This window comes from Somniosus microcephalus, chromosome 9 (assembly GCF_052327205.1).
Source record: "Somniosus microcephalus isolate GS21.2 chromosome 9, FLI_Smic_1.0, whole genome shotgun sequence".
NCBI lineage: Eukaryota > Metazoa > Chordata > Chondrichthyes > Squaliformes > Somniosidae > Somniosus > Somniosus microcephalus.
In genome coordinates, this window is record NC_140995.1 from 166,519,827 (window position 1) to 166,532,138 (window position 12,312).

The 12,312-nt window shown below is 42.5% G+C and overlaps 1 protein-coding gene across 4 annotated transcripts in view; it reads left to right on the top strand.

The window, feature by feature from the left end:
- The window catches only part of me1 (malic enzyme 1, NADP(+)-dependent, cytosolic), a 532,089-nt gene that overhangs the window by 440,458 nt on the left and 79,319 nt on the right, over positions 1-12,312 (top strand). For all 4 annotated transcript variants that reach the window (XM_085997486.1, XM_085997487.1, XM_085997488.1 and 1 more), the window contains 2 exons: positions 3,452-3,557; positions 5,996-6,138. In XM_085997486.1, the coding sequence (XP_085853612.1) occupies positions 3,452-3,557; positions 5,996-6,138 (249 nt within the window). The remainder of the gene's footprint in view (positions 1-3,451; positions 3,558-5,995; positions 6,139-12,312) is intronic.

Here is a 12,312-nt window from a genome sequence, read left to right on the forward strand (position 1 = left end):
ATTAGGCTAAAAACTGCCTGTTAACAGGCAGTTAATTGGCACTAATCCCTTCCCACTTCGGGGGGGCGGGTACCCGCCTCCTTTGAAATTTACGTGGAGGCGGGTTTTGGGTGGGATGGTGTCGGGACCCTCGAATTCGGGATTTTTCCCCCCCCGCACACCTAAAAGCCTGCCTCACGGCACACTGAAAATCAACCCCATAGTGTACAAAAACAAGTAAGTTATGAAGAATCTTAACACTGGCTCGGCATCAACTGGAGTAGTGTGTCCAATTCTGGCACCGCACTTTAGGAAGGATGTGAAGGCCTTGGAGAGGGTGCAGAAAAGATTTACGAGAATGATTCCAGGGATAAGGGACTTCAGTTATGGGTATAGACTAGAGAAGCTGGGGTTGTTTCCCTTAGAGCAGAGAAGGTTGAGAGGAGTTTTGATAGAGGTGTTCAAAATCTAGATAGGGAGAAACTGTTCCCATTGGTAGATGGGACCCGAGGACACAGATTTAAAGTGATTGGCAGAAGAATCAAAGGCAACATGAGGATAAACCGTTTTATGCAGCACTGTCTGAAAGGGTGTTGGAGGCGGACTCAATCATGGCTTTCAAAAGGAAATTGGATAAGTATTGGAAGGAAAAAAATTTGGAGGGCTACGGAGAAAGGGCAGGGGAGTTGTAAGATTAGGATCACAGGCTCACACAGATTACCCAACGGCTTTAGAAGTTGTAAGGCTTTTATTAAAGAGCTACAGTTTTAAGGCATAATCAGATATTACATATGGTTTAAGCTGAGTATAATAGACATACAACCCATGACAGTAGAGAGCGATCTACGACTCCCGAATCGGAATGCCACGACCAGACGGACGGGGAGGCAGTACTGTGATCTCGGATTGGGTGGATTCCTGCAGTCTGCTGCAGTGGTCACTTCCGTTGGGTCATCTCTCAAGCTGTTGGAGCTGTGAGGCCGTCAGCCACCTCAGAGGCTAAACTTGACCAAGGTGTTAGGACGTAGCCACCTTGGGGAAGCCTTCGCCCCTACCTGCCTGATTTCCCCCCTCAGTCGTCTATATTTATAGTTATTTCAGTGGGCTGGTAATCACCTGGTGTCAATCATTTGATCCCCCATCCTATTGTCCAATTGTGAAGCGGGAAGGCATCCCTCGCCGTCCCTTTCTGTATGACTGACCAGGCCTCCCTCTTATCTTTCTGAGGAATGTTTTGTCACGTTTCTTCAAGGGCATTTTATGGCTTCGTGGCTCCTTGTTATCTAGCAGGTGCTATCCTCCCTGTTTCCTTGCATTTTACAATTCCCTTATCACTTCTATTTGTCTTTTGATGCTTGATATTTGACCTTGCTGGCATTTATGCTATCTTTTCCCACTTTCCTGTTGTCAGTCTCTGTTCTAAGAATTAAAACCCATCTTTGAATCTAACAGCTATTTCTTAGAGTGGGACTAGCTGAAGTGCTCTTGAGAGCCAGCACGGGCTCAACGGGCTGAAAGAATCAGAAGGAGGCCAATCATTCTAAATATAAACTATACAAAGCATCTATTCGTGCGTATAATTGTGATCGCAGTTTAGTACAGGAAACTTTGGTTTATCCAGAGGTTGTATGTCCGGAATACTTGATCTAACGGCAAAAATCAGGAGCCGTTTTCTAAAAGTTTTTTTTAGATCTCGTTCTTTTTTTCCCCCCCAGTCAGGCACTGCAAGGTCTGTAGCTATAGCAACAGCTTCAGCTAGAGACGCTTGCAGCTGCAGCCGACTCTTTAGTAGCTGTTGCTAAGCAACAGTGTTTGTTGTCAGATACGGAGATGAAAACCTCCGTATGCTTCAACATTAACTTTGTATGTCAGGCAGTTTTGATAGATCGGCAACACGTCGGTGCCGGATATCACAAAGTTTCCTGTACTCCCTGTTCATCATTTTTACTTCTCATTAAAATTTCTCTGCAGCAACAGCTGTTTATTTTACAGATTTTAAGAGAAACATGCAAGGTGGAATGTGAATAGGAGGTCCACATGCTGTTCAATCAAAGTGAAAATTAAGAGGGTAATTTTAACCTGACCTGCCTGTCGGGAAACAATTTGTGGTCAGATTGACTGCCCGCTTTAAACGCCGCCAGATTTTACTTTCCATTGAAATCAAAGAGCCGAAGGGACTGCATCAGTTTCCCTCCGGGTGTTAGATTAAATTTACCCTCTAACAATATAATGAGAGCTGTCCAAAGCAAAACTTTCTTTTGGTAAGAGGTACTGGGAGACCAAGTACAAAGTATTGTGGTTATCTTTCCTACCGATTTTGAGCTCTGATGTCAAGCTTGTGCACCATATAACGAGAGCAGATCTGTTGTTAACAGCTCCTGGTTGCAATTCTGTGTGCTTAAGGATAGGCTACATCTTCACCATTTGTCCACTTGTATGTATCAGCCCTGTTTATTTGGTTTGTTCAGACAGATTTAGTTTAATACTGATCTTTCAGTTATTAAGCTGTTTGAGGTTTAAAATCAGATTTTTGTATGAATACCGCTCAATTTCTGGGTGGTATTTGGATGGCTGGAAGTACACTCTACACGCTTTGCAAACTGTATTTTCTGGTTGGTGAGATCAACCATGTAGCTGGTGACTGCTTCAAAAGGCTGATGTGCCATTTAACTGCTTAATTGGTGGTGTGTCCATCTTCCACACTATTTCCTGCTGTTCTATAGTGTAGGCTGTCAAAAGTGAATTATACCCATTTGAAATGGGTGTTCAAGGTTGTTAAGTAGTAGTAATTATACAGGAGATCTTGAAATGGTGACAGTAATATGACTGGGTGCAGGGAGTATATTTCAGTCATTTCATGTTTTTTTTTCTTTTGGCTCCTGTAAATTATTTCTTGCCCCAAGCACCATTGCTGACATCAATGCATTTCCCACTGGGAATCCCCCTATCTGTAATGTTTGCAAAAAATTCAGGAGCTATGGATAGATGGATGCTAGACTGCATGAGAGAGGGTCTGTGCTCATCTACTGTCATCTGCACACTCATGGAGGCAAATGGGCTGGCTTCACCTTGTCAACTGTGTGCTGGTGGAGGTTTCTCTTCCCAAAGGAAGTTGGGACAACAGGCCCAATGGCATCACCAACCATACTATTTGATGCTGTCTTGGAAGCAGCCCAATCACACATTGTCATCCTTTCAGAGGCACTGCATGCTGGGCTGAATGGGTCCTACCATGATGCTGCCAGCTATTTCTTCAGAGATTAACACAGCTACTTAAGTATAATCAAAAATATAAAGAGAGGGAGTTATCACTTTTAATATGGCTGGACTTGATTACGAGCACGTGAATGGTATGGTGATGCACCTGAGACACTGTATAGTATTACACACACAAAAAAAGAAAGAAAGGCTTTAAATAGTTTTGTCAGTAACATTTTGCATATTATTATTGATGTTTTCCTTTGTTTTTAAGGGACGAGCCAACCTGTCTCCGCAGAAATTGCAGTTTGCTCACCCACATCCGGAGCTGAGGAACCTGGATGATGCGGTTCGGGATCTCAAACCGACTGCAATTATAGGTATATTGCATTTTCTTACTTTCTGTGCCAACTCCAACACCTATCTGCCTTCTCATTACTGGGATCTCTTGACCACTATCTCAAATGTATCTCTTACAGAATGCCCTAAAACAAATCACATTCTTTAAACCCATTTCATTTTGTTTGGCACTGTCGGTCAACCACCTGGCACGGCCTTTTGCTGCTCCAACTGCTGCCTTTACTCTTGCAACCCTTCTGTCTGTGTCAGTGTAGGTAACTGGTGTCATTCCAGCTGCTGTGGCAGGTTTTGTGCTTCATTCTTCCTCTTCCATCCCAAATTGCCCTACTTTGGACTGCTACATAACTACCTTTTTAAGATATTGATTATTGACCAAAGTAAATTAAACCAACGTACGATAGCAAAATACTGCAGATGCTGGAAATCCAAAATAACAACAGAAAATGCTGGAAAAACTCAGCAGGCCAGGCAACATCTGTGGAGAGAAATTAGAATCGACATTTCGGGTTTTACTCTCTCCTCTCCCTCCTCCCCCTCCCCCTTCCCCCCCCCCCCCCCCTCTCCCCCTCCCCCTGTCTCTCCCGATTCTCTCTCGCTCTCGCTCTCTCCTCCGAGCCCGGACACGGTGAGCCGAAGTCCCCGTGTGCGGATCAGCACCTCCGGGCCGGCTAGTGCGCGGTCGAGCGCTTGAGGCCTGGCCCGACTCGCAGGTCCCGCTCCGTACCGCCGCAGACGTTCACGCGCTCGCTGTCTCCTGCCCCGCCAGCCTTTACCAAGATGGTGGCGATGGCTACGCTCAGCCCCGCCGCGCCAGCCTTTACCAAGATGGCGGCGGTCGTGGGCCGCTGGTTTGGAATCGGGCCCAGCGGGACAGGCGGTGCCTAGCTCGGGCGTGGCTGGCGAGGAGAGTTCAAGGCCTGCAGGCAGCTCATCCACTGCCGAGGGGGGGAAAGCCTGAGTCCCCTTTGCAAAAGGATTTTTTTATCTTTTAAAACCAACTTTTTTTTTTTGCTGGAAATCTATATTTCAAAATAAACACACAAAGTTGGGGGGGGAAAAAAAATCAATAGTTAGGAATCAAGATGGCGGCCACTCACCTCAGCTCAGAAGGATTAGGCCCGCCCCCACACACAATGAAACGCTCCCCGTGATGCACCGATTGGTCAACCATCAGGTCACTCGACTGTAGGATTGGTCAACCATCACGTCACTCAACGCTATCCCCTGTAGGATGGCCCGCCCACACACGCAATGAACACCCCCCCCCCCCACCCCCGTGATGCACCGATTGGTCAACCATCACTTCACTCAACACTATCCCCTGTACAATTGGTCAACCATCACGTCACTCAACGCTAATGAGCGGAATTTTGCCGTTTTTTGAACCTTTTTTGTATACTGTCCGAACAATTTTTGTCTGACCAAAAAGTAAATACACCTATTAGACATATATATATATATATATATATATAATGAGGGTTATGTAATTCACCTGCCTGTAATCTGAATGATATTGTAATGTTTATTCAGAAGCTACAAATTGACAAGTGTTATTTAACAAAGTGTGTTTTTAAGTTGCAAGGAATACTCAACTTTGAGAAAGGGATTCATGTCATTAGGACTCCTTATGAAGATGCACCGTCACGTTTGGTAAACCTTTTCTTTCGGGAGGGAGGAGAAAAACCAGAAGTGCTGTGCATTATTTTTATCCAAATTGTGTACCAGTGATGTGATGTGGTATTTCAACACATTTAATGTAATTTAAGATTGGACAACGTTAATCTGAAACATTGTTTGCAACTTCTATTTGTAATAGCATTTTATTGTTTTAATAATGGTTTGAATAATAATGTGTTAACAGAAACTAACCAACATTGAGGCATTACAGGAAGCTCACTTCTAACCCAATTTAAGTACTGCACATAATGAGCTTTACTTTTTGATAATATAGTCTTGTATTGTTGAGCTCCAGAAATTTGTATTGCAGACTTGTATTGAGTGGAAATTATCTTGAGACAAAAAGTCTATTAGACTTGCAACCCTTGGCAGCAGTCAATGAGTAGAGGCTACCACAGTTTTGCATTCATCTACTCTGCCTAGTCTTGCAGTCTCTTGTGTATTCTGAAACATTGTTTGATTCTCTTGGACACCCGGGCTTCTGCTCCCTATAGTAGTATATAGTGTGTGGAACAGTCGGCACAAATCTGAAACCAAATTTCCTGCTCTCTGGCAAGGTGTGATGTCTAGGCATCTCCTACATGAATCATTCATTTTTTTCAGGGTTTTTTTTTGGGTTGGAATGTGGGAAGTGGGTCATCTTGTAGGTATTTGTTTATGGTACTTGGATGAGTTCTGTCCAGTGTCAGGAACGTGTCCTTGGCTCCCAGTCCTTTGGAGTGTGAACAGGTACATGGAAACAGAATTTTTCGTATTGATTTTATTTGACTCTTTCTTCCAGGAGTTTCTGCAATTGGTGGTGCATTTACTGAACAGATCATCAAGGACATGGCAAGCTTCAATAAGCACCCAATTATATTTGCTTTGAGCAATCCAACCAGCCAAGCAGAGTGCACTGCTGAGCAATGTTACCATCTGACTGAGGTATTGTATCCAATTTATAAATGTAACCTTACTTTCTGATGTAATTAGGAACAGGAGTAGGCCATTTAGTCCTTCGAGCCTGTTCCACCATTCAATGAGATCATGGCTGATCTGCGACCTAACTCCGTATACCTGCCTTTGCCCTATATCCCTTAATACCTTTGGTTAACAAAAAATTATCAATCTCAGATTTTAAATTTATCTAGCATCAATTGCCGTTTGCAGAAGAAAGTTCAAACTTCTACCACCCTTTGTGTGTAGAAGTGTTTGCTAATTTCACTCCTGAACGGTCTGACTCTAATTTTTAGACAATGCCACCTAGTCCCAGACTCTCCAACCAGCGGAAATAGTTTCTCTCTATCTACCCTATCTGTTCCCCTTAATATCTTGAAAACTTCAATCAGATCACCCCTTAACCTTCTAAATTCCAGGGAATACAATCCTTGTCTGTGTAGTCTCTCCTCGTAATTTAATCCCTGGAGTCCGAGTATCATTCTGGTAAACCTACGCTGCACTCCCTCCAAGGCCAATATATCCTTCCTAAGGTGTGGTGCCCAGAACTGCTCACAGTACTCCAGGTGTGGTCTAACCAGGGCTTTGTACAGCTGCAGCAAAACTTCTACCCCCTTGTATTCTAATCCTCTAGATATAAAGGCCAGCATTCTATTAACCTTTTTGAGTATTTTCTGTACCTGTTCATGACATTTTAATGATCTATGTACTTGGGCGCCCCCTCCCCCAAAGTCTCTTTGGACCTCCACTGCTTTTAGCTTTTCACCATTTAGAAAGTATCCTGTTCCACCACAAGCCCATTCACTTAATCTATCAATATCTCTGCAATTTTATGCTTTCATCTACAATGCTGCCTATCTTTGTCATCGGCAAATTTGGATATGTGGCTTTCTATCCCATTATCCAAGTTATTAACAAATACAGGAAACTTTGTGTTATCCGGAGGCGAACCGTCCGGCAAGCTCGAGCCACCGGCAAAAATCGGGAGCCGTTTTTTATTTTATTTTCTTTGCTTTTTTTTAACAATCAAGCTCTGCAACATCTGTAGCTAAGCAACAGCTTCAGCTAGAGACGCTACAGAGATGCTTGCCGACCGTTTAGAGGCTGTTGCTAAGCAACAGGGTTTGTTGATTCATATGGAGATGAAAATCTCCATGTTGCAACGTTAGCTCTGGAGTGTATGGCAGTTTTGAGGGAACGGCAGCAGCTCGGTCCCGTCGGTGCCGGATAGCACAAAGTTTCCTGTACCGTGAATAGTTGAGGTCCCAACACAGATCCCTGTGGGACACCATTAGTCACATCCTGCCAATTTGAGTACCTGCTCATTATCCCTACTTTGTCTCCTGCTGCTCAGCCAATTTCCTAACCAGGTCAATAATTTGCCTTAAATTCCATGAGCTTAGTTAACAGTCTCTTATGAGGGACTTTATCAAATGCCTTCTGGAAGTCCATATAAATAATATCCATAGACATTCCCCTGTCCATTGCTTTAGTCACCTCTTCCAAAGGTTCAATTAGGTTCATCAGGCATGGCCTACCTTTTACAAATCCATGCTGGCTCTCTGATCAGCTGCAATTTTTCAAGATGTTCAGTCACCCTATCCTTAATTATAGACTCTAGCAAATTTCCAAAAGCAGATGTTAGGCTAACTGGTCTATAATTCCCTGGTTTCCCTCTTGCCATTCTTAAATAGCAGAATGACGTGCAATATTCCAATCTAAGGGAATGGTTCCTGAATCGAGAGAACTCTGGAAGATTATAGTTAGGGCATCTGCGATGTGCTCACCTACTTCCTTTAAAACCATGGGATAGAAACCATCTGGTCCTGGGGATTTGCCACACTTCAGTGCCATTATTTTCTTCATTACTGTTATTTTGCTTACAGTAATTTTGTTGAGTCCTTGTCCCTGATTCAATATTCACTTTTTTGGGAGTTCTGGCATGCTGACCTCTTCCTCTACTGTAAATATTAACACACAGTAATTATTCAATATGTCTGCCATTTCCTTATCATTGACCATCACTGTTAACAGTTTAAGGGGCCAACATTGTTCTTGTCGATCCTCTTTTTCCTAATATAATTGTAAACATTTTTTGTTGATTTTGATATCCCTTGGAAGTTTCTTTTCATACTCCTTTTTTTGTAGCTCTTACTATCTGTTTTGTCACCCTTTTGCTTTTTTTGGTATCTTTCCCACTCGCCAGAATCTGCGTTATTTTTTGCATTTTTGTATGCTTTTTCTTTTATGTTGTCCATTACCTCTTTAGTTGTCCATGGCTTTTTTTTTAATGCAAGTAGAGTTCTTGTCCCTTAGGTTCTGTATCACATTAAATTATTTTTTGAACACCTCCCACTGATTTTCTGTCATTTTACTCATTAACAGATATGCCCAGTTTACTGTGGACAGTCTCTGTCTCATCACATTAAAGTCAGTCTTGCCTAAATCTAGAATCTGAGTAGCTGTTTTGTGTTTCTCCCTTTCAAACACTACTTTGAACTTGATCATGTTATGATTGCTATTAGATAAATCTTCACGCACCGTTAGGCTATTAACTAAATCTGGCTCATTATTCATTACTAAATCTAATATGGCATGCCCCCTTGTTGGTTCTAGGATATATTGTTGCAGGAAACTATCCTGGACACACTTGAAATTTACTACCTTTCTGACATGTGCTAGTCTGCTATCCAATCTATATGAAAGTTAAAACAGCTCTGCCTTTACTACATGCTTGTCTAATCTCTGCATTTATACAATCTAGCACTTAAAACTGCTACCAGAGGGCCTATACACAACTCCCAGTACAGTCTTCAATCCTTTCCTATTTCTTAATTCTACCCATAAAGTCTCCACTGCCTGCTTACCTCTCGTTATCTCTTTTATCATTGAAGTGACTTCATCTTTAATCACGGCTACTCCTCCCCCCTCTACCATTTTCCCTATGTTCACTGTAGACCTTATAACCTGGTGTATTTAGTTCCCAGTTGTGACTGTCTTGCAGGCATGTCTCAGTAATGGCTACCATGTCATACCCTCCAAGTTGAATTTGTGTCTGCAGTTCATTCATTTTATTCTTTATATGCCGTGTGTTTGTATAACGAATGTTTATTTGGGCTACACACCCTAACCTGTCCTTCAGCTCTAATGTTTTACTCACATTTTTCTTATTTCTCCATCCTGCTTTAATCACTTTACATTTTTTAGTTTTCCCTTTGCCTGTAGTGCCTAAAGCACAATCTCTGACTGTCACTCTACTCCCCTTTCATTTGGTTTTTAAACTATTATTTATACTACATTTTCCACCTGAGCACCCCACCCCCCCACCAATTACTAGTTTAATGTCCTTGTGACCGCCATATTTATTCTTTCCGCAAGGACCCTGGTCTCACAGGTTCAGGTGGAGCCTGTCCCAATGGTACAGTTCCTTCCTGTCCCAATACTAGTGCCAGTGCCCCATGAAATGGAACCCCACTTTCCCACACCACTCCTTCAGCCACGTGTTCATCTCCCTTATCTATGCCAATTTGCACATGGCTCAGGTAATAATCCAGAGATTATAATCCTTGAGGTCCTGTTCTTTAATTTAGCTCCTAGTTCCTGGTACTCCCCAAACAGGACCTCTTGCCTACTCTTCCCTATGTTGTTGGTCCCAACATGGACCACAATGACTGGATCCTCCCCCTCCCTCTCCAATATCCTTTCAAGCCAGTTCGAGATGTCCCTCACCCTGGCACCAGGTAGGCAACATACCATGTGGGACTCTCAATCTTGCTTACATAGGATGCTATCTGTTGCCCTAATTATTGAATCCCCTACAACTACCACATCACTCCTCCTTGTCCTCTTTCTCACCCCGCCCCCCCCCCCCCCCTTTGGACAGCCTCCTGCTCAAAAATGCCATGGTCTGCATTCTGGCTGTCCTTCTGACCATCTTTATCCTTACCCTCACAGGTAGCAAGTACATTGTACCTTTCAAATAAGATCAGTTTCTGCAGATCCTCATTCTCTATCTCACCTGGGTTCCCCTTACTCTGCACACTGTTGGTCACACCCGTTCTGAACCTGCAGCTCTTTGAGGTGTGACCGAAGTCTGGAGCAAACTGTCCAGATACTGCTCCCACTCCCTTATGTGCCGAAGTGTCTCCAACTCACACTCCAGCTCAATGACTCTAAGCCGGAGAGATTCGCGACCGAGACATCTAGTGCAGATGTGTTCGCTCAGGACAGCCTCACTGTTGACAAACTCCCACATACTGCACTCCAGACACACAACCTGCTCTGCCATATCTTAATCTAGATTATTTGTATTATTTATATCACTAATCTGCACTAAGCACTAAAACACTGGAATTTTTTTTTTTTAAGTTTTACCAGTCTAAAATTACAGTGACAATATCTCGAGTAAACTTGAATGTTTATATAATTGCTGCTAACTCTGTGCACTCATTGCTGATTTTAAAATAACCTTATTTAAATGCTACAACTGTACTGGTTATCGTGATTGGTTTATTTTACAAAATGCACCCCATAAGGAGCACACCAAATTCCAGGGTGAAGATTTGAAAAGTGATGCCTGAAAATGATTGCATTTTATAATTGTTTGTCACTGATTTTATATTGCCCAGGAGGAGAGAATTAATTCTGAGTAACAGACTAATATTTTTTGTTTGATAATGGCATTACTTTGCTGATTGATTGATTGTGTTTAAGTGTACTGAATATTAGCACTTGCTCGGAACTTCAGAGCCAGCAAACTAAATCCCTATTTTGAAAAAGCAACGAAGCTGTGTGATGTTGGTGACATACTCTTGTTGCCAACTGAGTTTTGATTCTAAGGACTAAATTGTCTCAGTTTCTGTGCAGCAAATGTGACACCATTATCTTCCTGAGAACTCTGCAGAATTTCAACACATTGATTCAAATACTTGCTGGAGGTAGATGTAAGTGCCATGGTTAATATTTATTCAGCAGTGCAAACTGAGTTACGTACTGTTGCAGATAAAGGCATAAAGTGAGAGTTCAGGTCTTATTTTTACAAGAAAGCCATTTCTAAGCAAGTAAAGCCTTTTACATGTCAACTGCACATTTCAAACTGTATATTTAGACTCCAGCATTCTTTGTTACTGATTCTTAATGGACAGGAACGTTTTTAACGTTTCGACCACATCTAATAGAATTACAGTAGTATAATTTTGTAGCGTATAAACACTGTTCTTCAGTGAAGTGCCTTCAATGAACATACTTGAAAAGTATATTTTCTGCTGATAATGTTAGTGATGTTACAAAAACACTGGCCTGAATTTTATGGGGCCTATGACCGCATATGCGGTCGTTTGTGCCCCGCAAGTTCTGGGTTTTCGTATGCGATGTGCATGCGCGAAAACCCGGAACTTGCGATCTGTCATGTTTCAGCTTGACTGATCGTACCCATCCGCAGGAAATGGACATTCGCTGGTGGTGAGTTGGGCTATTTGCCCAATTACTGCCCAGCGAATGCCCATGAAACTTGCGTCTGGTAAAAGCAGGCATAGGGCCTACTTTTTCCAGCATACGGTTTTAAATAAATCTTAAAATACATTTTAAAAAAAAAAAAAAAAAAAAAAAAATTTAAACATTCAAAAACATTTAAAATTAGTTTAGGTTATTTTTGGCCCATTTAAAAATCTTTAAATTTATTTTTCAAAAAACTTCTAAAATGCTTCTGGGGATTCTGTACGTAAATGGAATGCCCATAAGCATAATGGGAATCCCCCTTTGTGATTGGTTGGGCCGGCCCACGTGATCCCAGGGATGCTTGTGAACCGCATGCGCTCCTGGGATACGTGGGGCTTTACGGAGGCCTCCGCCTGCAGGCCCAGGACCGCAAGAGTCCGAAGGTACGGGGGCACCAGGTACATTCATTGTTTAAGAAAGAAGATGTGTAGTTAGGTGTTTTTTTAAAATACTCCACAGACAACTTTACTTGTTGAGGTGCACTTGGGCTGTGTCAGCTGCCTTGAGTGTACAACTGTCTGTCAGCAGCTATTCCCGCTTTGTGTGTTTATACAAGTGAAAGATTGACCTGGTTGCATTGTCATTCTTTTCATTTTTGTTTATAATCATGCTGCACCCACCTCTGAAATGGACTGTGGGAGCTAGGAAGCAGAAGAAAATGATGAG